Raw genomic sequence first — 27811 nt, 5'->3', positions numbered from 1 at the left:
TTGAAGGCTGCCAAGTACAGAAGTGAAAAAGCCTAGGCCAGTATCTTTTAATAGAAACATTAGTATATTACGCCATCTCTGCTCTGCAGGTTAGTGGCTACTGCACTCTATAATGTAAGTGCTCTACAGGAGCAGGTCAATTAAAGTCACTCTACTTCACATCAAGTTGTGTGTGTTATACTGCTAATGATCAACTGGAAAAGTTCTTCTGTCAATTTTACTCTACTCAGTCTTCAGAACATTGAAAAGCTAAAATCACTTCATCAGCTGCAATATTGGCTGTTCATCCTCCCATGGATTGGCCATCGGCCAAGGCAGTTTCTGGGATGTGGTTATTGTACTTTGGAACGAATATCACACAGCAACAGGTAAGTGTATTGGTTGCAGTGTGGGGGCCAATGCTTTGAATTCTGTCAAGGGAGTCACTGCCTTCTGAGTCAGAATGCTATTTTACACAAACACACCAGAACTGACAAGGGGTTGGCTCAAGCATCATTCCTCCTACAAACGGGAGTCTTCTCACCTTTCGTATTCTGTTTTAATTCAGCTACAATATCTTTGAATTGCAAGGGAAGGGAAAGTTCAGAAGGAAACTTGTGATGGGATGTGCAGATAGTGAAAAGGTTTAGCAAAAGGGGCAAGCCTTGATAAATTGGTTAAGGTGCATTTTTGGCGGCAAAGAAGAATTTCCTGGAAGATTAACACAATTCCACAGGTTGGGACCTAGGTAGCTGAAGACACAGCCTCCAATGGTGAAGAAAAGTATGGGGAAATGCACAAAAGGCCACAGTCAGAGAAGTAGAAAGTTTATGGGGTTTTCGGACTGAAAGAGGCTATAAGAGATAAGGGTTGGAGAAGTCATGGAGGGATTTAAACACAAGGCTGAGAATTTTTAATATAAGGCATTACAGGGTTGAGAACCACTGTAGACGAATGAGGATAGAGGCAGTGATCATTTCAATTTGGTGTCTGCAGCAAAGTTTGGATGAACTGAGGTTTACTGAGGGAGGAGAATGGAAGGCATCAGAATGATTGAATTTAATGAATGAATGCCTCTCACTCAGAAACAAAGAAATCTACAAGCATCACATACTTGTTGAAAGTGAGGATGAAGAGGAGTTTGGTAGTGCAGAAAAGGAGCCTGAAGTTAGCTGCTCTCCAAGGTGACCCTACAGTAGCTGCAGATTTGGCAGAGAACGGTTAGGCACGTTTGTTCAAACTTGAGCTCCTTGTATTCGAAGGGGTGAGGGTGGGGGAATTGCCAGGATGGGAGTGAGTGAAAGTTTTGCTGAGGTTGAGCAAATCAAGAGATATCATGATGCTTTGTGGGCCAAAGATGAGGCGGGTAGGAGTTTGAGAGTGCGGCTGTATGCAGCTTAGAGACTTATGTTAAGAGCAAATGTTGAAGGAAGTGGGGCGGAAAGAGGGATTTGGGAAGTGGACAGAGTTGGCCTCATCAGTGAGCAAGGCCAGAGGGATTGGGAGCTCATGTAGATGGTTTGGACAAAGGGATAGTTGTGAATATGGACAGGAGGGTTTATATAGAGGGAGTGCATTAAGGAGAGTGGTGAATTTGGAAGCAAATGGGCATGGAGAGATGAGATACAAGTTGAAATCAATAAGGTCTGCAGTTGTTCGGCAAGGGCTAAGCTGAAAGAGCAAAAATACAGTTATACTGGGGAGAAATTTGGCATTGAGCTTGTTAAAGGAAGGACAAATAGATGAAGGCTTAGAGGAGCTGAGAGGGTTGGAACAGGAGAACATACCAGAGGATTAGGGGCAGAGGCTCAGGTTTTAATTGATGATTTAAAACTTTGGCTGCCACTACAACAATTTGGATGGATCAGGTGTTGGAAAGTCTAGCCAGGTAGATAGGCTTTGTTAAACATCAAGGTTTTGCCATCTTTGATCCAAGTTTCATTAAAAGCCAGGATATTAATGCAATCATCCACAATAAGCTCACTGATAGCAAGGAGCTTGTTCACAAGTGAGTGGACATTTCAGCCAAAAACGTAGATGGGGGCTGTACTCATTCTTCTGCCGATAATGCCTAGGGAGCAGTAATGGTGGGGCAAGTGGGACAGAACGCTTTGAGCCCAACAGGGGGGTCGAGGGAACAAGAGGATAAGCCTCCAAAACATGACTATTTATTAGGAGGCAGTAACAGGTACTGTGATGCATCCATTGGAACATAATGAGAGCAGCATAGAGGGTAACTAGGCTTGTTCAAGGTAATTAAAGCCTGGGACGGCGACAGGAGAGAAGGAAGACAGTGGTGTAATGAGGAGCTTGGTTAGGTATTGAGGGCGGTGGGGTGGGCGACAGGGTAGAAGGGACTGGGAGGAGAGAATAGAGTATTGCCCTAGGAAGTCCAAAGCGAGAGAGACAATATTAAAGGGCTTGGACCTAGAGTGCCAGCCAAATTGTGCATGTGACTGGAAATCAATTAATTCTGGGTTATTACAGAGATTAGGCAAGTCATGTAGCAGTGAAGAAATAGAGGACAGGAAGGAAAATGAAATATGAGTTTAGAACATCATTTTTGTAATTCACTTCCTTAGATTAGGTAGGTTGATAAGCCAGATGCAATATAAATACGTATACTTTGGGCCAGATCACTTAGGTTCATTGCTCACTGGAACAAATTGCTGAGTACAAGGCTGTTATAATAAGTTAAAAGGAAACTTGACAAGTTTCTGGAACAAGAGGACCTTTGCAGTTCAAGTTGGTGGTTAGTTGAGGTTTTAATGAGTCATGGGAAAATTTGGTCTCTTGTAGCCTGTTTGATTGCCTTGAGGAGCTGAAGAGAAAATTCTAATACAAGATGCACAAGATTATGAGGGGCATGGACAGAGTGGATAGGGAGCAGCTGTTCCCCTTAGTTGAAGGGTCAGTCACAAGGGGACACAAGTTCAAGGTGAGGGGCAGGAGGTTTAGGGGGGGTGTGAGGAAAAACTTTTTAACCCAGAGAGTGGTGACAATCTGAAATGCGCTGCCTGGGAGGGTGATGGAGGCAGGTTACCTCACATCTTTTAAAAAGTACCTGGATGAGCACTTGGCACGTCATAACATTCAAGGCTACGGGCCAAGTGCTGGTAAATGGGATTAGGTAGGTAGGTCAGGTGTTTCTCATGTGTCGGTGCAGGCTCGATGGGCCGAAGGGTCTCTTCTGCACTGTGATTTTTCTGAATTGGCCAGAAATCTTTCTTGTTTTAAGAGGTGACATTTTCACAGGGGGAAGTAAATGGGATTTTAGGTTTCACCATCAAGTTAATGGAGTGGGTTTAATGAGCTAATAGTTTATATTGAAAAAACGTCCATATTGGCCAGGGGCTGAAGCACTTGCCACTAGCTTTAGTCAGGAGTGCTAATTAGGTGATCATTCACTGTCTCCATCTGTGGCTTTAAACTCAAATAATCTTCTCACCAATGCTCAGTTTGTATTCTCCAGGACCAGGCTTGGTTTCAGACCTTGTTACAGCTTGTGTTCAAATGTGGACACAATAGCTGAATTCAGAGACGAGATCAGACTGACTGCTCTTGACATCTAGGCAGCAACACCAAGGATCCCTATTAAAACTGAACACGATGGGGATCAGGGAGAAAACTCCCCAGTGTCTGCAGTCATACCTAGCACAAAGAAGTTAGAAGTTGTCGGAGACCAATTATTTTGGCCCTAAGAAATTGTTTGACAGGGCAGCATCCTAGGTCCAACTATCTTCAGCTGTTCCATTAATATCTTTCCCTCATCATAAAATGAGGAGTGGGGCGGTTCACTGATGATTGAACAGTGCTCTGCAGATAATGAAGCATTCCATGCCCACATGCAGTACGACCCTGACAACATCCATTTATAACAGACTTGGGTTGTCAAGTGGCACATAATATGCTCACTACACAAGTGTTAGGCACTGATAACCTTCAATGAGAGAGAGTTTAACTATCTCCCCATGATATTCGTGGCATTATCATTACTGAGCCACCCACCATCAACATCCTGGGGGTGTCACTATCAACCAGAAACTCAACTGACTAGCCACATAAATACTGTGACTACTGGCTGTGTATTCTGCAGTGAATGCCTCGCCTTCTGACTTCCCAAAACCTCTCTACCACCTATAAGGATGTAATACCCTCCACTTGCCTGAATGCTCGCAAGTGCAACAACATTCAAGAAGCTTGACACGATACAGGACAAAGTCGTCCCCTGATGCTCAAACCATCCATCAGCTTAAAAGTTCATTCCCTCTGTGTACAGTGGCTATAGTGCACAATCTACAAGTTGCACTACAACAAGTCACCAAGGCTTCTTTGGAGCACTTTCCATACTTGCTATCATCTCCACTCAGAAGGAAAAAGGAACCTGGTGCTTGGGAATACCATCACCTTCAACTTTCTCTCCAAGTCACCATACAATCCTGACTTGAAGTTTAAAAAAAGTACATGGAAATAGAACACAGTTATAACAGAGCAAAACTGTGGGATAAAACAATATCTGCCTTGCTTATTTCAAGTGAATACTGATAAAAAAAATTATTTATAACACAAATTCATGAAGTAATGTGATCTTAACCCACATTTTTCATTCATTTTAATTTGTCTTAAAATATTCAAATTATGAATGATTGCATAATGAAGTGTCCTCAACAAAATTCAATGCTGAAAACATAATAGAAACCATTTTTAAACCAAAAAAATCGCTCATGTTTGGCTTGATATAGATTCAGCTGAAGATGGGACACATATTTCTGTAGAATTTAAAATTATCCCAAGTTTTACTTTAATTAAACTCCATATGGTTTAAGAATACTAGTTATCACATTTCCAATTACATTTTACATAAAGCGATTTACTAGCTTGCAGAACAGAAACCAGCAAGAGTCATCAGCAAACTCGGTTTCTTTCCCTCCCTATGTCCTGACTACCTTTCTGATCAGCTGACTGTTGCAAATAAAAATTGGCTTCAACCAGCAGAACAGCTGATGACATCTTAGCCTTCAAAACATGCATATCTGGCTGCAACTGGTTCTAATTTATCAACGTGTGACCTTTATGCCTGTAAAGGCTACGAAGCAAAACCAGATAAACGCGATATCCTCATCCTCAAATCGTGTGCAAACTAAGAGTTTTCTCTGATAAATTATTTCAGCGACTTAAGGAATGGGAAACAGTAACAGTTTCACAAAATACAATTTATCTTCTACTTTTTCTGATGGTGAACAAATGTTGCTTATTTAAGACTATTTCATCCCCCCACCCTCCACAAGTTCTTTTCACGTTTAAGGCGCTTAGACAGCAAGTGGCAGAAAATGATAACGATTTGACATTGGGGGGCCGGGGGGGGGGGAGGGGAGGGAGGGGGGGAGAAATGATAGTCAACCTGGATCCTCTCCTTGTGCAATAGCCATCAGCAGTGGAAGCCCTGTTTAATTCTTCTGTGCTCCCTCCCCAGTCCCCAACATATTCAAATTGGCAGTGATGCAAGATGTGGTGCAGCAATTGTCACATTGGGCGAGATCAGCTACTTAAGAACAAATTACCGATTTAAAAGGGGAACTTTTGTATTGGTTATTAGCACAAATATAGTTTTAAAAATTTATTCAGAGATGTCTTCTGCACATTGTTCATGATTGCCAATGGAAATTAATTTTTAACTGAATGTCACAATCATATCTTATCAGCTTTTAGTGTGACACAATGAAGTCACACAGAGAATTGATCATTAGAGCATTATATGAATGTTATAATCCTGTGTACCTATAACTTCAAACAACTTAGTCAGGTTAGGGCTTGTGCCTGATATGGTTATATTTCAATGTATTTTTATTAATTGAAAAATTGGCAATTTAACATTAGATTCCTTGTTCAACACAAGTCAACATATTTAAAATACCAGTGGATCTCCTTTGATGTAACTGATGGTAAGTCATGGGAAGAAATAGATGAATGGGCTCGCAAGGGAAAGCTGAAAGGAATGAAACCGGCTTGACTGTCCAGCATTGACGGCGCCGGAAATGACAATGGCGTACCCAGCCCCGTGGACCCTGTAAAGTTCTCCTTTGGGGGCTTGTGGCAAAATTGGGAGAGCTGTCCCACACACCTGTCAAGCAACAGCCTGATATAGTCACAGTTAATTCATACCTTATGGCCGGACATAGTCATACTTAACTTTATCTTATTCGTTCATGGGATGTGGACGTCACTGGCTAGGCCAGCATTTATTGCCCATCCCTAATTGCCCTTGAGAAGATGATGGTGAGCTGCCTTTTTTTTAAATAAATGTTTTCAAACACAAACTGTTAATTTTATTTTATAACATTGAAAGCTGCACAAAACACATTCCAAAACTAAGTTCCATAACTGATAAAACAAACAGGTATTCCCTGAAACTTGAAAGCTCGGAAATCTTTCATTGACTACTGATGAAGCTAAAACTTACCACCATCACCATCTCTGGGGTAGGTCCTGTCCCACTGCAGGACAGACCCACCAGATATAGCAGCAGTGTAGTATACAGCTGGAAGTCAACATAGACTCTGGACACTATGAAGTCACACAGCATCAGGTTAAATATGGGCAAGGAAACCTCCTGCTGATTACCACCAACTGCCCTCTATCAACTGATGAATCAGTACTCCATGTTGAATATAAATTGCAAGAAGCACTGAGGGTGGCAAGGGCACAGGATGTGGCCCAGAATCTGGGTGGGGAGGCTTCAATGACCATCACTAAGGGTGGCTCGGTAGCGCCACTACTAACATAGCTGGTTGAGTCCTGAAGGATATAGCTGCTAGACTGGGTCTGCAGGAAGTATTGAGGGAACCAACAAGAGGGAAAAAGCTACTAGAACTCATCCTCACCAATCTACCTGCAGCATTTGCATCTGACTATGACAGCATTGTGGGAGTGACCACCACACATTCCTTGTGGAGATGAAGTCCTGTCTTCACATTGAAGACACCCTGCATCGTGCGGTGTGGCATTACCACCGAGCTAAATGGGGCAGGTTTCCAACAGATCTAGCAACTCAAAGCTTGCTATGCATGAGGTGCTGCGGGGCATCAACAGAAGTGTATTCAATCACAACCTGCAAGCTCATGGTCTGACATACCTCCCACTGTACCATTGCCATCAAGCCTGGTTAAATGAAGAGTTCAGGAGGTGCACCAGCCATACCTAAAAATGAGGTGTCAACCTGGTGAAGCTACAACACAGGATTACTTGAGTGTCAAACAGCAGAAGCAGCATGCGATAGACAGAGCTAAGCGATCCCATAAGCAACAGATCAGATGTAAGCTCTGCAGTCCTGGCACATCCAGTCATGAATGATGGTGGACAATTAAACAACTAACAGGGAGAGGAGGCTCCACAAATATCCTCAACATCAATGATGGAGGCAAACACATCAGTACCAAAGAAAAGGAGGAAACATTTGTTACAATCTTCAGCCAGAAGTGCTGGGTGGATGATCCATCTCAGCCTCCATCCGAGGTCCTCAGCATTAGTGATGCCGGTCTTCAGCCAATTCAATTCACTCTGCCTGATATCAAGAAACAGTTGAAGGCACTGGATACTGCAAAGGCTATGGGCCATGTCAACATTCCGGCAATAGTACTGAAGAGTTGTGCTCCAGAACTTGTTGCACCCCTAGCCCCCCAGTATAGCTACAACACTTGCATCTACCCGACAATGTGGAAAATTGCCCAGGTATGTCCTGTACACAAAAAGGACAAATCCAACCCAGCCAATTGCTGCCCCAGTCTGCTCTTGATCATCAAAGTGGTGGAAGAGGGCATGAACAGTGCTACCAAGCGACAGTTGCTTAACAATACCCTTCTCACTGACGCTATTTGGTTCTGCCAGGATCACTTAACTTCTGACCTTATTACAGCCTTGGTTCAAACATGGACAAAAGAGCTGAATCCAGAGGTGAGGCGTGAGTGATTTCCCTTGACATCAATGCAGCATTTAACCGAGTTAAAGGAGCCCTAGCAAAACTGGAAATCAGGGGAAAACTCTCCACTGGTTGGAGTCATACCTAGCACAATGGAAAATGGTTGTGGTTGTTAGAGGTCAATCGTCTCAGTTCCGGGACATCACTGCAGCAGTTCTTCAGGGTAGTGTCCTAGGCCCAACCATCTTCAGCTGCTTCATCAATGACCTTGCTTCCATCATTAAGGCCAGAAGTGGGAATGTACGCTGATGACTGCACAATGGTCAGCATCTTTCATGGCTCCTCAGACACTAAAGCAGTCTGTGTCCATATGCAGCAAGACCTGGACAATATTCAGGCTAGGGCTAATAAATGTTGGGTAACATTTGCGCCATACAAGTGCTAGGCAATGGCCATCTCCAACAAGAGAGAATCTAACCATCGCTCCTTGACATTCAATGGCATTATAATCACTGAATCCCCCACTATCAACATTCTGGAGGTTACCATTGACCAGAAACTGGACTGGACTAGCCATAAAATTACTGCGCTACAAAAGCAGATCAGAAGCTTGGAATTCTGTGGAAAGTAATTCACCTCCTGACTCCTCAAAGCCTGTCTGCCATCTGCAAGGATGTGTTAGGAGTGTGATGGAATACTTTACACTTACCTGGATGAGTGCAGCTCCAACAAATATCAAAGAGCTCGACACCTTCCAGGACAAAGCAGTCAGTTTGATTGGCATCCCATCCACCACCTTCAACATTCACTCCCTCCACCATCGACGCACAGAGGCAGCAGTATATATCATCTACAAGATGCACTGCAGTAACTCACCATGGCTTCTTTGCCAGCACCTTGCAAACCCACAACCTCTACCACAGAGAAGAACAAGGGCAGCAGATGCATGGGAACACCACCAACTGCAAGTTCCCCTCTAAGTCACACACCATCCTGGCATGGAACTATGCCACTGTTCCTTCACTGTTGCGGGGTCAAAATTCTGGAACTTCCTTCCTAACAACACTGTTGGTGTTCCTACAGCACATGCAATGCAGCGGTTCAAGAAGGCAGCTCACCACCACCTTCTCAAGGATAATTAGGGATGGGCAATAAATGCTGGCTTAGCCAGTGACATCCACATTCTGTGAAAGAATTTAGAAAAGAAGCTTGAAAATTAAACAAAAATAAGGGAGCAGGCTAAGACCTGGGATAGCAAATAGAGAAGCAAAAAGGAAGCTACAGGGGAGAGCTGCTGGGAGAGTAAGCAGCTTAGAGAAGAGCTAGGCCACAGAGTAGAGCAATAGATGCTCAGCCAAGAGCCAGCAGTTGAACAGCGTTGCTACTACATGGCTACTGAACCAGTTAACAGCATTTGGAAAAGCAGTGGAGTGTGTCCACACACATGCTGTCACCAGCTACTGGATCATTATTAGGAGCAGGGATGCTTGTGCCTTGCCTCCATTCCATCTCTTTCAACCCAGGATCATTCAAGCCAATTCTAGCACCCCAGCCTCCAGCATGTCTCAAATCAGTTAATTTTTAAAATATTCACTTATGGGATGTGGGTGTCGCTGGCTAGGCCAGCATTTATTGCCCATCCCTAATTGCCCTCGAGAAGGTGGTGGTGAGCTGCCTTCTTGAACTGCTGCAGTCCAAGTGGTGTTAGGGAGGTAGTTCCAGGGTTTTGGCCTGGCGACAGTGAAGGTACAGCAATATATCTCCAAGTCAAGATGGTGTGTGGCTTGGAGGGGAACTTCCAGGTGGTGGTGTTTCCATGTATCTGCTGCCCTTGTGCGTTTGGAAGGTGCTGCCTAAGGAGGCTTGGTGGGCTCCTGCAGTGCATCCAGGCAAGTGGAATACTCTCCATCACACTCCTGACTTGTGCTTTGTAGAAGGTGGACAGGCTTTGGGGAGTCAGGTGGTGAGTTACTCGCTGCAGGATTCCGAGCCTCTGACCTGCCCTTGTAGCCACAGTATTTATGTGGCTGGTTCAGTTCAGTTTCTGGTCAATGGTAAGTAACCTCCAGGGTGTTGAAAGTGGGGGATTAAGCGATGGTAAAGCGACTGAATGTCAAGGGACTATGGTTAGATTCTCTGTTGTTGGAGATGGTCATTGCCTAGCACTTGTGTGGCATGAATGTTATTTGCCACTTGTCAGCCCAATCCTGGATACTGTCCAGATCTTGCTGTATTTGGACATGGACTGCTTCAGTGAGTCGCGAATGGTGCTGAACACTGTGCAATCATCAGCAAACAGCCGCACTTCTGGCACTTATAATGGAAGGAAGGTCACTAATGAAGCAGCTGAAGATGGTTGGGCCAAGGACACTACCTTGAGGAACTCCTGCAGTGATGTCCTGGAACTGAGATGATTGACTTCCAACAACCACAACCACCTTCCTTTGTGCTAGGTACAACTCCAACCAGTGGAGAGTTTTCCCTTGATTCCCACTGACCCCAGTTTTGCTAGGGTGCATTGATGCCACACTCGGTCAAATGCTGCCTTGATGTCAATGGCAGTCACTCTCACCTCACCTCTGGAGTTCAGCTCTTTTGTCCATGTTTAAACCAAGTCTGTAATGAGGTTGGGAGATGAGTGGCCCTGGTGGAACCCAAACTGAGCATCAGAGAGCAGGTTATTGCTAAGCAAGTGCCGCTTGATAGCAGTGTTGCCAACTCCTTCCAGCGCTTTACTGATGGAGAGTAGATTAACGGGGCAGTAATTGTCTAGGCTGGATTTGTCCTACTTTTTGTGTACAGGACATATCTGCACAATTTTCCACTTTGCCGGTAGATACCAGTGCTGTAACTGTACTGGAACAGCTTGGCTAGGGGCACAGCAAGTTCTGGAGACAAGTTGTCAGTGCTATTGGCAGATTGTTGTTAGAGCCCATAGCCTTTGCAGTATCCAGTGCCTTCAGCCATTTCTTGATATCATGTGGAGTGAATCGAATTGGCTGAAGACTGGCATCTATGATGCTGGGGACCTCCGAAGGAGGCCGAGATGGCTCATCTACTTGGCACTTCTGACTGAAGATTGTTGTGAGTGCTTCAGCCTTATCTTTTGCACTGATGTGCTGGGCTCCCCCATCACTAAGGATGGGGCCACTTGTGGAACCTCCTCCTCCAGTGAGTTGTTTAATTGTCCACGACCTTTCATCACTGGATGTGCCAGGACGCAGAGCTTAGGCCTGTCTGTTGGTTGTGGAATCGCTTAGCTATGTCTATCACTTGCTGCTCATGCTGTTTGGCATGCAAGTAGTCCTGTGTCGTAGCTTCACCAGGTTGACACCTCATTGTTAGGTGTGCCGGGTGCTATTCCTGCCATGCCCTCCTACACTCTTCATTGAGCCAGGGTTGATCCCTGGTTGAGTGGGGGATATGCCGGGCCTTGAGGTTACAGATTGAGGTAGAGTACAATTCTGCTGCTGCTGATGGCCCACAGTGTTTCATGGATGCCCGGTCTTGGGTTGCTAGATCTGTTCAAAATGTATCCCATTTAGCATGGTGGTAGTGCCACACATGATGGAGGGTATCCTCAATGTGAAGATGGGACTTCGTCCCTACAAGGACTGTGCGGTGGTCACTCCTACCGATGGACTTTGAAGTCCCCTCCCAGAGTACATTCTGTGCCCTTGCCACCCTCAGTGCTTCCTCCAAGTGGTGCTCAACATGGAGGGGTACAGATTCATCAGCTGAGAGGGGCAGTACATGGTAATTAGCAGGAGGTTTCCTTGCCCATGTTTGACCTGATGCCATGATACTTCATGGGGTCTGCAGTTGATGTTGAGGACTCCCAGGGACAGTGGATTAAAATATAGGGTTTAAAGCATTTATTGTTTAAACTGCTGGAATTACATTTTATTGGAATTTAATACATGACCAGTGTGTATAAAATGATAAATGTAAATGTTCAAAAAAAATGTATAAAAACAATCTGTTTATTGCATGCTAAAAATATATTGCCTGCTGTAGTGATCTCATAACAGAGATGATTGCAACAGTGAGCCTTCAGGGCAGCCTGAATGAAGTAAACAGTACTGATGGAACATTGTGCGTCAGAATAGTGTAATAAGAAACCAGTAAACTAAGAAAAGTGCATAATAATCTTCCTCCTTGGCAGAAGGAGCCTGCCACGCATCATAAAAAGCCAGGTTATTTTGAGCACTTAATTTAGTGTTCAGTTGGCACAAACATGTTTTTTTAATCCCCAGTGCAAAGTAGCAGTAGCTCACCAACCACTTAAGGACTGACAAAATGTTCACGTGTAAGTTCTTGCAAGAGGTATTCCCCAGAAGGTACATTAAAAATAATTGTACTGGAGAAAGGCAATTAATTTTTCTTCCCCATCAAAATATAAGTGGATAGTAGCAATACTATTTAGATATGAGCAATGATGGACAGGAAAAGACCCATTAGCCCATTTAGCAGTCCCACACAACTGTGTGGCTTCTGTATTACTCCCCACCCCATCAGAAAGCCAAGAAATCTGTTGGGACAGGGGAAAGCCCAGATAAAAATCCAAGCCAATTACAAGAGACAAATATGGAAAATTCAAAAATAGCCCAAGCAGCCACTCTTGCCTTGACTTAACAAAACAATCTCCCCTATGTTTAATTTGCTTAAAAGTGCCATATTAACTTGATTTACGAAACAAATGGCATAGCTACAAAATTAAAGAAACGGAGAACCAGCAGGCAAATAGTAAAGAGATAAAAGTTTAGAAGACATGTATGACGTGTATGTTGGTAGCACTTCAGTTGAATCCAGTACCCAAACTGTGGTTTCTAAGTACAAAACCCTTCTTTTCCCAAAGAGAAAAAAAGTACTGGGATACAGGCGGTAATGACATTTGATTACGAAAAGTAAGAAAGCACTCATGTGAGGTCTAGTACCTGATGGAGATGAAGTAATGAGTGAAGTTCCAGAAGAATCAGTAACTGGGCTGTTTCTAATTGACACACAATTCTCTAGGCTAACCCCCACCCCCCTCCCAATTCCTTTTACTGCTTCCCACTTAGTTTTCATTCCCACCTGCTAAATATTGTTAGGAAATAGAGGATTTAAGTAAGTTATATTTGTACCTTTTGGGTGTTAGGATTAGAGTTTTAGCTTTAACGTTTAAGTTTGATTTGTATTTCTGTATCTGTGTTAAGAAAGGTCAAATTGAGTTTTAGTTTCACTTTAAAAGGGTACTTGCATTTCTAATGAGGAGTTTTACGACTTAAGTTATGATAAACAAATGAGGGTAGAAGAATTGGGCTGTTGCCCAGCAACAGGGGACCAGAGAGACACAGAAAAACTAAAGAAACAGCAGTTTTAAGTTTCAGTTTGAAGCCAAGACCTCAGAGAGACTGGACACTGGGAGAGGGAACTGCAAATTTTGCAAAAGAAACAAAAGGTTCCAAGGCCAAAGGAGTGAGACGGAATCCTTCTAGTCAAAGGAAGGACAGGAACCTGGAAAAGGTCCTGTTAAGTGAAGTTAAGAGTGAGGGTGTTGTAAGGGTGGCCAAGTTGCTACTTTTGTTGAAAGAGTTGATCTGCAGACACTTCTTGGATGAAAACATTAAGTTTATTGACAATGTATTCAGCAGCAAATACACGTAAGCTTTCAACTCCAACTCTATCTCTACACCGACTGCTGAGGTAGCCTGCGCTACTCTCCTATTGGTTACTACAGATCATGTGATCTTTCTTAACAATTCTTCTTCTTAAAGGTATACATTACACACTAAACAAAACCATAATTACTACATTCTTCCCCCTTTAACTCGGCTATCTATATTATATTTACCAGTACATATTTTCCAAGACAATGTAATATTTACACCGGGTAAGGAATTTACAAGTTCAGTCTTTCAAGCGGTTTCCTGATACGTGTAGAATGTCACAGCTCCACAACTTCAGCTTCTTTGTCAGAAACCTCCTTTTCCAGAGTTGCCTGAACATCAGGTGCTTCGGTGGGCACTTGCAGTTCTGTATCCTCCACTCTTACAGGAACAGACATGTCTGTCCTGGGTTGAGTTTCCTCAACAGGAAACACAGACCCGGTCATAATCACTGGCGGAACCAAATCTAGGTGACTTGTCCCTCACTTCCTTAAATGGTCCACATGTTTATGGAAGATCCATCCTTCCACTGCCACGTGGTAAGATAGAGGTCCAGTCACTGCACTTATTTCACCCGGTAACCACTTTGGTCCTTCTCCAAAGTTCTTCTCTCCCATGGTAAATTTCCTCTCGTGACTATGCCAGTAGTGTCTTATTTTCTGGCTTTCCTGACTCCTTTCCATCTTCCCCTCTAAATTTGGCATTATTAGTTTTGTCCTGAGACGGCATTTTAACAATAACGTTGTAGGTGTGACACCTGTTGTTGTGTGAGGGGTAGTCCTGTAATGAAAAAGAAATAATTGCCAAGGAATCACCAGTTAGTTTTCTCATGCCTGCTTTGGTGTTTGAGCCGCCCTTTCTGCTAGTCCATTTGAGGAAGGGTGGAACGGTGCAATTTTTACATGAGTGATACCGCTGAGGCTGATAAACCGTTGAAACTCAGCGCCAGTAAATGTTGTGCAGTTATTGAAAACGACTACTTCTGGTAGTCCGTGAATGGCAAAGCTTTGACGTAGTTTCTCCATAGTAGCGGCTGACATTGATGACTTCACCTCAAATACGCCCAACCATTTTGAATGGGCATCAACAATGAGCAGAAACATTGTGCCCAGGAAAGGTCCAATGTAATCAACGTGTAACTGCACCAAAGGTCTACCTGGCCACTCCCATGGGTGTAATGGAGCGGTCACAGACAACTTTTGCAGTTGCTGACATTGCACACAGTGCTTTACTAAAATCTCTATTTCGCCATCCATCCCAGGCCACCATAAATAGCTGCATGCGATGGTCTTCATTCGGGAAATTCCTGGATGGGCACTATGTAGTTCAATTAAAAGTGGCTCCCTTCCCTTTGGAAGAACTATCACTCATGCTCCCCACAATAAGATGCCATCTTAGCTGGTTATTTCATGTCTTCCGTTGAAATATGATTTCATTTAATCAGAAATGGGTCCTGTGACCAACCATGCAGCAGTTGTTCTCATACTTGAGATAGGATTGGGTCCCGACTTGTCCGGTCTCTGATCTGTCGAGCACATACCGGTGAGGAATCTAAGAAATTGAACAGTCAGACAAGTTCCCGTGGAACTGGGGCGTGCTCATCATTTTCTTGTAAAAGCAAACGACTAAGGGTGGCGTTTGCAATTTGATTGCCAGGCCTATGTACAAAAGTGTATTTGTATGCTGCCAAAATTAAAGTCCATCATTGTATTCTTGCTGAGGCTATGGGTGGTATAGCCTTGTCCTCACTAAATAATCCTAGTATTGGTTTGTGGTCCGAAATGAGTGTAAAATGTCGGGCGTGTATGTATTGGTGAAATTTTTTGACACCAAAGATGATGGACAGGTTGCCTTTTTCTATGTGCGAATATCCCTTTTCCGCTGTGGCTAGCGTTCTTGATAAGTAACCTATTGGCCGCTCCGTGCTGTCATCCATCCAATGAGATCGTGCTGCTCCCACCCAGTAGGGAGACGTGTCACATGTCAGCACCAATTCTTTTGTTTGGTGGTAATGCACTAATAGATTGGATGAGTGCAACAATTGCTTCTTTCTGGGGCACCTGCCAAGACCAACGTTGTTTCTTTTTGAGTAGAGAATGCAGGGGGGCCAGCACTGTAGACAAATTGGATAAGAAACGCCTATAATAGTTGATCATTCCTAGGAATGATTTGAGCTCTGAGGCATTCTTTGGCGCAGGTGCCTCTCTTATGGCCAGTGCTATCTCCAGTGCCTTCTCGAAATCTAGATTCACTTCGGACAATAATCTTTTCCGAATAGAGTCCTCATTCACACCACACACTAAATGATCTCTGAGCATGTCGTTCAGAGTTGTACCAAACTCACGATGTTCCTTCAGCTGCTTCAAATTTGCCACATAGCATGTAATTGTTCCACCTATTTCGTGAATTAAATCTGAACCCTTGTGTTGTGACTGAGGCCTTTGGTTGTAAATGGCCCTTCACAAGGTCCACCAATTCATCAAAATTCTTCGAATCTGGGGCACCAAGTGCCATAAAGCTTTGAATCAGACTGTAGGTTTTGCTCCCACAAGTACTCAAGAAGACCGCTCGCCTCTTCTCTTCCCCCGTAATCTCGTTTGCTTGAAAAAAGAACGTGAGGCGTTCTATGTAATGAGACCAATCATCTGTGGCTGGTTCAAAAAGATTAATTCTCCCAAATTGTGGTATTTTGAGAGGGGATAACTTCTTCAATTCTAACGGAGCTTGCTATTCACAATCACTGGGTGAGGTACAGTGGCTACTTCTTCCTAACTTGATTTCTTCTGTTCAATCCTGTTTTATCCTCGTCACCAGCTTGGTGTAAGGGTGGCCAAGTTGCTACTATTGTTGCTAGAATTAATTTGCAGACACTTCTTGGGTGGAAACGTTAAGTTTATTTATAATGTACACAGCAGCAACTACACGTGTGCTTTCAATTCCAATTCTATCTCTACACTGACTGCTGAGGTACCCTCCTATTGGTTACTACAGATCATGTGATCTTCCTTAACAAGTATCATTCTTAAAAAGGTGCATTACACACTAAACAAAATCATAATTACTACAGAGGGGCAGAGAAAGGCTCCAAGCTTCAAGTTTAAAGCTTCAAGCTGCAGGATGCAGATTTAAAGCAAGAACAGCTTATAAGAGGCAAGAAGGTCCAATGAGACAACTGAAGGTCTGTCACTCTTTACTATGGGCATGTGAAGCAGTAGTGAGTACTGTTGACGGCTGAGTCAGTGAGACAGAGTGCATGGAAGAAAGCTTGAATGCATGTGGTGACCCAGGGAAGAGGAACATCAGAAAGAAAGTTTGAAACACTGGAGGTGAACCCTTGCAGAAGGCATCTGAGAGAAAGCATCAGTTTGGGAGAAGATTCCAAGGTGAGGTCTTGGAGAGTGGAGATTGGAAACGCTTCTGTGAAAGACAGAGTTTGGTGAGACTGGTTGGCTCATGGTATAACTAGCATCTGGAAGGAGTTGAGGTGAGGTCCATAGCATCTGCTTGAGGTGGCATCTGTCACTTGGTTTCAGAGTGTGGTGTGTCTGACCACAGGGTGCCTACTGGTTTACATGGGCTGTGTATTTATTGTGAATATTAAAAGTATAAGATAGCTTTTGTAATTTTTGTTATCCCTACAAATATGTATATATCTGTAAAGGTATAGTTGTGGGTGAAGGAGTATTGTAATATAGTTCATCTTTTCTTGTTGAATAAATGTTTTATTCTTTTGTTAAAAGTTCATCAGCTGACTCCTGTGACTCTGTTAGTAGCTACTCTCCACGTATCTAAACAAACAAATAAAAGTTAGGATCTATCAAGCTGGGTTCCACTCTGGGTTTAGGCTTGTACAGGGGTAGCCTCAGCTGGGCTTGTAACAATGTATCCAAAGAATACTACTTCACGCATTATGTTAGTCTATGATTCCTCTATCCACTTGTAAATTTCAAGCTGACTGTGTTTTCTTCTTCCCAACACTTTCTAACTTGGTATTATATATGAAGAATACAGAAAGAATTTACAAGAAGGGTGACCAAAGAACATCAGGCCTACCTTACCCAGTTAATGGCACAAACTTACAAAACATTAATCCATCCCCTAGAAATGCTATCCGCATCACAGGTAAAGCAAAAGGGACAGAACATCAGCTAAATCAGGAAAAAGTCAAGGAAATTCTCTGACCTTTTAAGGCAATCTAAGAATCACCAGTAAACATTAGCTGCTTATGAGACATACGAACAAACAGGATTCCTCAATTATGTATGTACAATCAGTTATTAATTTCAGCCACCACAATTTTCACCTAGCACTAAATTCGTAAGATAATTTTGCTATCACAAAGTTAATATATAATTTTAAATTAAGTGAATACAATTTTGACCAGTGCAACAAATACAAAGGAACAATTAAAACTTACTGGATTTGTTGGAGCTGTATGGAATGACTGTGCAACATTTAGCATCCTCATTGAAGCTTCTAAACGACTTGGTGGGAGGAAAAAGTTTGGAATTACAACTGGATCAGGTCTGAATAAAGATGTTAAAGATTATTAACATTAGTGACCTTTTTAAGAGCACAAAAGTATATAGTTTCTTCAATATAGCCCACTTCATAACGACAATGAGCTACGTTTTCCCCCCAACTCCAATCTTTGAGGCCAGGCTGTTTACAGCTAAATAGCTAAACTGGTTCTTTCACATCCAGTTCCATCATTCATAATTATAACATGTATAACATTAAAATATAAACATGAAGTTGTAAGTGTTTTAAGAAAATTTCTACTCTGGTTACAAACTATGACAATTCAATGAGAAACAGCAAATGGTACAGGATATTACATAGAAACTAGGAGGAGTAGGCCATTCAGCCCTTTGAGCCTGCTCTGCCATTCATAATGATCATGGCTGATCATCCAACTCAATAGCCTGCTCCTGCTTTCTCCCCATACCTTTTGATCCCTTTCGTCCCAAGAGCTATATCTAACTCCTTCTTGAAAACATACAATGCTTTGGTCTCAACTACTTTCTGTGGTAACGAATTCCACAGGCTCACCACTCTCTGGGTGAAGAAATTTCTCCTCATCTCAGTCCTAAATGGTCTAACCCATATCCTCAGACTGTGACCCCTGGTTCTGGACTCCCTCACCATCGGGAACATCCTTCCTGCATCTACCCTGTCTAGTCCTGTTAGAATTTTATAGGTTTCTATGAGATCCCCCCTCATTCTTCTGAACTCCAGCCAATACAATCCTAATTGACTCAATCTCTCCTCATATGTCAGTCCCAGGAATCAGTCAGGTAAGCCTTCACTGCACTCCCTCTATAGCAAGTACATCCTTCCTCAGATAAGGAGACCAAAACTGCACACAATATTCCAGGTGTGGTCTCACCAAGGCCCTGTATAATTGCAGCAAGACATCCCTGTTCCTGTACTCAAATCCTCTGGCTATGAAGGCCAACATACCATTTGCCTTCTTTACTGCCTGCTGCACCTGCATGCTTACCTTCAGCGACTGGTGCACGAGGACACCCAGCTCATTGCACATTCCCCTCTCTCAATTTATAGTCATTCAGATAATAATCTGCCTTCCTGTTTTTGCTACCAAAATGGATAACCTCACATTTATCCACATTATACTGCATCTGCCATGCATTTGCCCACTCACTCAGCTTGTCCAAATCACACTGAAGCATCTCTGCATCCTCCTCACAGCTCACCCTCCCACCCAGCTTTGTGTCATCTGCAAATTTGGAGATATTACATTTAATTCCCTCATCTAAATCATTAATATATATTGTGAATAACTGGGGTCCCAGCACCGATCCCTGCGGTACCCCACTAGTCACTGCCTGCCATTTGAAAAAGACCCGTTTATTCCTGCTCTTTGTTTCTTGTCTATCAACCAGTTTTCTATCCATCTCAATACACTACCCCCAATCCCATGCGCTTTAATTTTACACATCAATCTCTTATGTGGGACTTTGTTGAAAGCCTTCTGAAAGTCCAAATAAACCACATCCACTGGCTCCCCCTCATCAACTGTACTAATTATATCCTCGAAAAATTCAAGTAGATTTGACAAGCATGATTTCCCTTTCGTAAATCCATGCTGACTCTGTCCAATTCTGCCACTGTTTTCCACGTGCTCAGCCATTAAATCTTTTGCAATGGACTCTAGAATTTTCCCCACTACCGACGTCAGGCTGACTGGTCTATAATTCCCTGTTTTTTCTCTGCCTCCCTTTTTAAATAGTGGGGTTACATTAGCTATCCTCCAATCTGTAGGAACTGTTCCAGAGTCTATAGAACCTTGGAAGATGACCATCCACTATTTCTAGGGCCACTTCCTTAAGTACTCTGGGATATAGATTATCAGGCCCCGGGGATTTATCGGCCTTCAATCCCATCAATTTCCCCAACATCATTTCCCTAATACTGATTTCTTTCAGTTCCTCCCTCTCACTAAACCCAGTGTTCCCCAACATTTCTGGTATGTTATTAGTGTCCTCCTTTGTGAAGACAGAACCAAAGTATGTATTTAGTTGGTCAGCCATTTCCTTGTTCCCCATTATAAATTCCCGTTTCTGACTGTAAAGGACCTACATTTGTCTTCACCAATCTTTTTCTCTTCACATACCTATAGAAACGTTTACACCCAGTTTTTATGTTCCCTGCAAGCTTACTCTCATACTCTATTTTCCCCTTCTTAATCAATCCCTTGGTCCTCCTTTGCTGAATTCTAAACTGCTCCCAATCCTCAGGTCTGTTGTTTTTTCTGGCCAATTTGTATGCCTCTTCCTTGATCTAATACTATCTCTAATTTCTCTTGTAAGCCATGGTTTGGCCACCTTTCCTGTTTTACTTCTGAGCCAGACAGGGATAAACAATTGTTGCAGTTCATCCATACGCTCATTGAATGTTTGCCCTTGCCTATCCACCGTCATTCCTTTAAGTAACGTTCCCCAATCCATCATAGCCAACTCACGCCGCATACCATCGTAGTTTCCTTTATTAAGATTCAGGACCCAAGTCTCAGAATCAACTATGTCACTCTCCATCTTGATGAAGAATTCTATCACATTATGGTCGCTCATCCCCAAGGGGCCTCGCACAACTAGAGTGCCAACTATTCCTTTCTCATTACACAATACCCAGTCGAGGATGGCCTGTTCTCTCGTTGGTTCCTCAATGTATTGGTCCAGAAAAACATCCCGTATACACTCCAGGAATTCCCCCTCTACGGTATTGTTACTAATTTGATTTGCCCAATCTATATGCATAAAATAACCCATAATTACAGATGTTCCTTTATTACATGCGTCTCTAATTTCCTGTTTAATGCCATTCCCAACATCACCATTACAATTTGGGGGTCTATATACAACCCCCACTAATGTTTTCAGCCCCTTAGTGTTTCTCAGCTCTGCCCATACAGATTCCACATCGTCCGAGCTAATATCTTTCCTCACTATTATGTTAATTTCCTCTTTAACCAGCAATGCAACTCCACCGTCTTTTCCTTTTTGTCTGTCCTTCCTAAATACTGAATACCCCTGGATGTTCAGTTCCCACCCATATTCTGAGCAAAATTCTGTTTCACCACTACTTTTCCTTCCTGAAATAATAATTTCAATTATGTGAGCACCACTGGTTATTACTCAGTGTCTTGAACATTTATAAAACCAATATGATTAATCCTTTCCATATTAGGTGATGAGAACATACAGCCAGTCAATAGCAGTCGCAGGTTATTTAAAATCCACTTATCTAAAGTCCACGAACATTATCTTATCAAATTATGAAAAGCTTAATCAACAACAAAGTACCACAGCACTTGGCTAACTACACACAAATAAAATTTTACAAATGCTTTTCACAGCAGCCTTTCATTAGTATTAGGAACAAATGTGTGCCTGAATAAAAGTTCCCTTTAAAATAAGTTATCGTTATTAAAGGATACAATCTGACTGAATGAGTATCTTCTGATGAATCTGTATCTACACTCTCCTTGTGTCTCCTCTGAACACATTCCCCACCAGCTTTAGAGAACTGTGGGTCTTCATGGTTCTGTCTTTCAAAGAACTCTTGGTTTTCATTTCCAACCTCTCGGTTTCTATTGTTGTGGTCGTAGTCTTCATGAACACTCTTTACTTTAAGGCCTCCTTCCTCCTCATCTGCAAGTGAGCATGCTCTACTGGGAAAAATGTCATGTTTTGTAACCTCTCCATTTTCCTGCATCAGGTCTTCTGCTTCATCAGGGTTTGAGGAAAACAAATCCCGATCATCTGAGTACTGTATTTCTGATAAATCTGTTCCTGCGAACTGTTCACTTTGGATAATTAAATTTCTGTCTGACACATCAAGGTCTATTCTTTCATTTACTGATGATGATCTTTCTGAACATGGGGACTCACCAGCTGCGATATTGCCAGGTAGATTACAAATTTCATTTTGCAATCTCTTAGTAAACAGGTAATCATCTACACGGAAGGGAATTGTTTGTTCTTCCTCAGCTAGATTTCCATTTCCAGTTGGCTCCTGAGCCTCTTTTGTACCTTCACATTCATGCTTACAATCCTCCTCAAAGTCTGAGAAGATACTTGACCAAGGGCTGGTCCTGTCAGTCATAACAGTCATATCATTTAAGGTTCTTGGTTGTATCACGACTTCTTCATATCCTTCTTCGCTACACCCTTCACTAGCATAGTCATTTTGTTGGTTTCCAATTTCTACACTGGATCTGTTATCCTGAGAGTTTATCTGCTCTTGATCAAAATATTCATCAAGTTTAGTTTGTCTCAATTCTGAATTTCCTTCTATACAGAACTGAGAAATGTAGGTCTTCAGATTTTCCCTCTCTGGTGACTGCAGACAGGGGAAAACTTCACAATGGCTTTTGATTCTTTCATTTTCTAATTGTTGTGGTTCATTTTCAGCAATTTTCTTCCAATCTTCTTCTGTACCTCGAGAAGACTGTGTTGGAGAAGTAATATCTGCTTTATTTCCTTCTTGTGGTCCTGTTATATTGTAAAGTGCAAACATGAGTATGAATATGAAAGCAATTCTACCAATACTTTAAACTCATGATTAACCATTTTTTGTTTAGCTGTTAATATGCTATCAGGTGCTAACGCATAGATTTAGTATACAATAGAATAGTATATAAATGGCTCTGGTAGCTGGATTTAGATTGTACCTCAATCTATCAAGTGAACATGCTAAAAACTTAACTCACCCACAATGAAGTGGCTATATGCCACCCCAGAGTAGGAGGAATGTGAGATGATAGAGGTCTTGTCAAAAAGTAAAATTGGTGGATGAAATTACTATTAGGTCAGTTTTCTTCTAACAGAAAAAGCATGTGTGAGGAAAATGTTTTTAGGATTTCAGCCACTGTCATTCAGCAAAGGAGACTATTCAAAGTATTTACTACAATAACAAATGCCAACACTTCAAATCCCTGTGACAATCTACATATTATGTGCCACAACATTGCAAGGAAACACACAACTAGGGCAGAGGATACTGGACCAGGGAGTAGTGTGGATTTCTAGTAGCACTGGTCTGCAGAAAAGACATAACCATAAGTTCTCTGCAGATTATTGCTAACTAACTAACCTGTCTGAAGTTGATGTTTATCCTATTCCTTGTGAGGACAGGCATTTTTAAAAATATAGATGTTGTTCCGTATAGATGACAAAAGTACATCAAATTCAGAGCTATGGCAGTTAGTAACCTACAAATTATTCCAACTGTTTTTTGTACATGCTACAAAGACCATTTCAATTGTGCTTTTTTTTTGCAGATGGTAATTACTACCCTATAACTAGAGTGCATGTTAATAAAGACATAAGGTGTAAAGATGACACAAGTTTTGAATTATCAGTGCATGTTTAAACAACCATCTAATGACAAGACTGAAAAACCGTATTAAAAACTTTGATTAGGCTGTTGGAAAAATGGCAGATTTTAAGTCTGTTGTGTAAGTTTTAGGGCATGTAAATCTGCAATAATTACCGTCTATATAAAAAACAGGTGAAATGCTCTTAGCAGAATGTACAATATACAGTTTTGTTTGTTGGAACAGAATATTTTGTAGGTCAATTTTGTCATTAGTCTTATAAGATGAAGGGCTTGTTTCACTTCTGAAGAACTTTTCCTCATCAAAGTACTATCCTTTTTTAAATTTCACAGTCATTTTTTCAGTATATGCAATACAGCATTAATCTTACAAAGTCTTAAGATAAAGTTATTTTCTATAGGAAACTTTTGAAAGTTTATTGATGAAAGACATCATAATTTGTGCAATTAAATAAGAAAATAATAGCGCTGTAATCAAATGAAATACAATAAAATTTCCTTCCGCTCACCACTGATAAAGTGGTGAATTTCAGAGACCAGTTTATCTGACTTCTCCAAGGGATGCTGCTCATCACCAGAATTTGATGATCTATGGCGATAATCCATTGTATTCCCATTTGCTCTTTGCAGTGGGGTGGGGTTTATCATGCAAGAAAATGGGGATGTAGACAGCTTCTGACTGAAGTACCTTTGAATATCATCCAGTTCACTGAGATTTCTCCTACACATCAACAAAATAGGAATAAAATCAAAACATAACATTTCAGATGCAATAAACAAGATCAGTTTTATTTACTTCAGGACGATACATGTGTGAAGTGAAAAAAATGACACTTACCCTGGAATAAAAAGCTACATTCCAGCTAAAAGCAAAATAGCCAAATAGCAGCCAAAAGCGGATGCCGGAAATCTGAAACAAAAACAGAAAATGCTGGTAAAACTCAGCAGGTCTAGCAGCATCTGTGGAGAGAGAAACAGAGTTAACATTCCAAGTCAGTATGAAGAAGGGTCATTCAGACTCGAAGCATTAACTTTGTTTCTCTCTCCACAGATGCTGCTAGACCTGCTGAGTTTTTCTAGCATTTTCTGTTTTTGTTACACAGCAGCCAAGTTGCTTTTAATTTTCTTCTTATAAAAATCCCGTTAAGATTGTTATTAGAATGGAGCGTGATAGCCCATCTCCAGATTGTCATATATTCTCCATTAAATGTAATTATTCTTTGGAGAATCATTGCTCCTCAAATCCTCCACCATTTGGCCTCACTGAACTCTTATGGTCAAGAGTACTAGGAGGTGACCTGCTACTAGATTTCAAACTGTGGCATACTTGATCCAGCTGCTAGCAGGTGTGGTGAACAGCTTCCAGAGGCATGTGTACAGCAGAGCACTGCAGCAGAGATGCAGTTTATTGGCTTTGGGGAAGGGGAAGAATACTGAAACACCATTCCAAAGAGCTGATGTGGTGCATGTCCACATTTCAATACTTTGCAAAAGACACATTAGACTACTTTTAGCTTCACATGATTGTTCTTTAGGGCAAAGTAATCTAAATTTGATCATCCTTTACATACAAAAAACTCCTCCCCTCATTAACAGTAGAAAAATCTGCTGAAAAACTTTCCTAATTATCCCCCATCCACAGTGTTGTTATAGTCACTATAGACAGAATTAGTAAACAATTCCAAACAATAACAGGGTTCCAAAGATGAATTATATTCAACTCGAAATGTTAACTCTGCTTCTCTCTCCACAGATGCTGCCAGACCTGCTGAGTTTTTCCAACACTTTGTTTTTATTTCAGATTTATAGTATCTGCAGTATTTTGCTTTTATATTAATAACAGAATGAGCAGCGTTTAGTTATTTTCCACTCAAATATTAATGAATGTAATGGAATATGCAAGCCTTTCTTTACCTACCCAGGTTTGGACTTCCCTCCTTGGACACAACCAGTAAGATAGACTTGAAAATGCATCCAATATTGCATGATGTCAAGTTGTGCCCAAATACCCTTCCAATCTTATTAGAATAGGCCTAAATTTAAATTTAGGATTGCTTCCTACACCCCCAAATTTCAAGGCCACTGTGCTTGATGCACATAAATGATGGTTTGATGACTTCAAACTTTAATCTTCACGCATGAAAAAGTGAAAGAAAGGGCAGAATTTTTCCCTCATCAGGTGGGCATAATGGGCGGGACCCGGGAGTGGCCGCGAAACCGACTGCTGCCTGCGACCAGGTTCTGATCGCAATTTCATGCTGGCTGGCCAAATAATGGCCAGCCAGCGTGAAAGGTGCGCTTGGGGTCCCAGCGCTGCCGGGGTGGGGGTGGGAGGAGCGCAAGCGCTGAGGTGTGCGCATGCGCAGGGAGTGCGCACTTACAGCTCCCTGAAGGCACAGGGCTGCCTCAGGGAGCTGACGGATTTTAAATACAAAAATAAGCTTTTTGCATATGAGATAAACATGTCCCACATGTGACTCAGTCACATGAAGAAGAACATTTGAAAAAGGATGCTAAATTTCATTAAAAATGCAAAGGCCGTCTGGCCTATTCGCCTGCCTGCCATCCGAACGGTTGAGCGGGCAGCAGAAAATGCAACTTAATTAATTACTTAAGGGCCTTAATAGGCCTCTTAATTGCCGGCGGACGCCCTGCCGCCTCTTGCACGCGCCTGCTGACCAAAAGATAACGAGAACATGTGGACATAAAAGATTCCATGGCATTATTTCTCAGAAGGGAAGGGGAATTATCCCTGGTACCTTGGCCAATACTTCTTCCTCAATATCACAAAAACAGATTAGCTGGTCATTATCATATTGCAGCTTGTGAGAACTTGCTATGTGCAAATTAGTTTTCGGATTTCCTACATTACATCAATGACAACCCTTAAAAAGTAATTTTGAGTGTTAATTGCTTTGGGATGGCCTGTGGTTGTGAAAAGTGCTATATAAATGCAAGTCTTTTTGTTAAAACACTGATTTCAATTTGTTTTACATAGATTTTTATGTCCTGGCTAATGCTAATGAGATTCCCAGGAAATTCCAGGCTACCATATTATTAAGGGCAACATATCCTTAACGTCCTTATGACCTTGATTTATATGCAATATGCTAGTTAACAGGCAATTGATCAAACTGGGCTGATGCAGTCAAACACAAATAACGCCTTATGTTAGCTGGATGACAAGAGCAAAAGAATTACACCACATAAACTTATATACTGGTTCTCCTTAACCTGCTTATAAATGGAGATACTTTCATTTTATAATGTTTTGGCACAGTATTTTGACAAACTGCTGTTTCTAAACTAAAGAAAGGGCTGGATTTTCCCAAGAAATGAGGAACCTCAAGGTCAGGATAACCTATGGTATTCATTATGAATCGACAGTTAAAATAATAGCATTGTCAAGATTAATAAATTCCTATTTTGTATATTACCACTAACTGGCTGCTACTGCATTCACCATCCTTAATAGCTCTCGATGCCCTGCAGCTCTGGAGCCTTGGCAGCCCCACTGGGAAAGGTGGGCACTGCTGAGGCAGGTCAGGGACTATGAGGGAACTTCAAAATGATGGCCTTTACAGCAGCAAGTAAATAAACAGGGTTAGGGCTGGTAGGTCCATCGGGGTGGAGGGGGAACTCCTCTGCTGGATTGACCTCAGCCGCGATCGAGTCCCTTCATGCACATGGCCCCTTCTTTGGGGTATGGAGCTTCCGACTCCAATGATTGCTGACCAGCCAGCTGCCTCCATTGATGTGGCAATGTTCACACTCCGCTGCCCTGTCTGCCAATGGCAAAATACCAGTGCAGCTGCACAAATTGCTCCTAATTGGAGCCATAATCATTTCATTGGCTGCCTGTCGCTGTAGACTGGCAGCTGATCGTGTTCCCAGCCCACCCTTGGAAAGTTCCCTGGCATCAGGAATGTTTCGGGGAACAACCCCAATGTGGCTCCCCCTCACACCCCTGCCTCTAACCCTGTCTCCAATCTAGCCCAAAGTCTCTAACGTGCTTCTACAAAGGTAGATTTTCAGGCTTGCCTTTTGAGCACTAAAAATCATATTAGTATATTAGTATCTAGGTAACAATTCAATTCTGTGAAGAAAGTACCAAAGGTCCAAAATGGTGATTACATGTGATACTCTTTTCAGGACTCATCAAGCCTCCTTTACTTGCCTGTGTTGATCCAAACGAGACCAAACTTTGACACAGTGGTTGTTCTGAAGACAGATGTTTAGAAAAGAGAATCAGATGAACAATTCTGGGCATGTGATTGTACCATCAGCAAGAAATTAGCTATTCTTAAAAAGGACAGTGGGTTGAATTAGACATTGCGAATATTCCAATTGTGTAAAGATGAGTTGGGATCGTAGATTTAATGTAACTGGCAAAAAACCCAGAGGA

At 42.2% G+C, this 27811-nt stretch overlaps 1 protein-coding gene across 1 annotated transcript in view; it reads right to left on the bottom strand.

Moving 5' to 3' along the window:
* Positions 1–27811, bottom strand: part of c2cd3 (C2 domain containing 3 centriole elongation regulator) — a 146149-nt gene that overhangs the window by 1904 nt on the left and 116434 nt on the right. Inside the window, exons 30-32 of the mRNA XM_078545200.1 lie at positions 23916–24127; positions 21506–22562; positions 17963–18071 (exon numbers count right to left, since the gene is read on the bottom strand). Coding sequence (XP_078401326.1) covers positions 17963–18071; positions 21506–22562; positions 23916–24127 — 1378 coding nt within the window. The remainder of the gene's footprint in view (positions 1–17962; positions 18072–21505; positions 22563–23915; positions 24128–27811) is intronic.

Source organism: Cetorhinus maximus, chromosome 7 (assembly GCF_964194155.1).
Source record: "Cetorhinus maximus chromosome 7, sCetMax3.hap1.1, whole genome shotgun sequence".
Taxonomy (NCBI): domain Eukaryota; kingdom Metazoa; phylum Chordata; class Chondrichthyes; order Lamniformes; family Cetorhinidae; genus Cetorhinus; species Cetorhinus maximus.
This window is presented reverse-complemented; position numbering and strand designations above follow the sequence as displayed.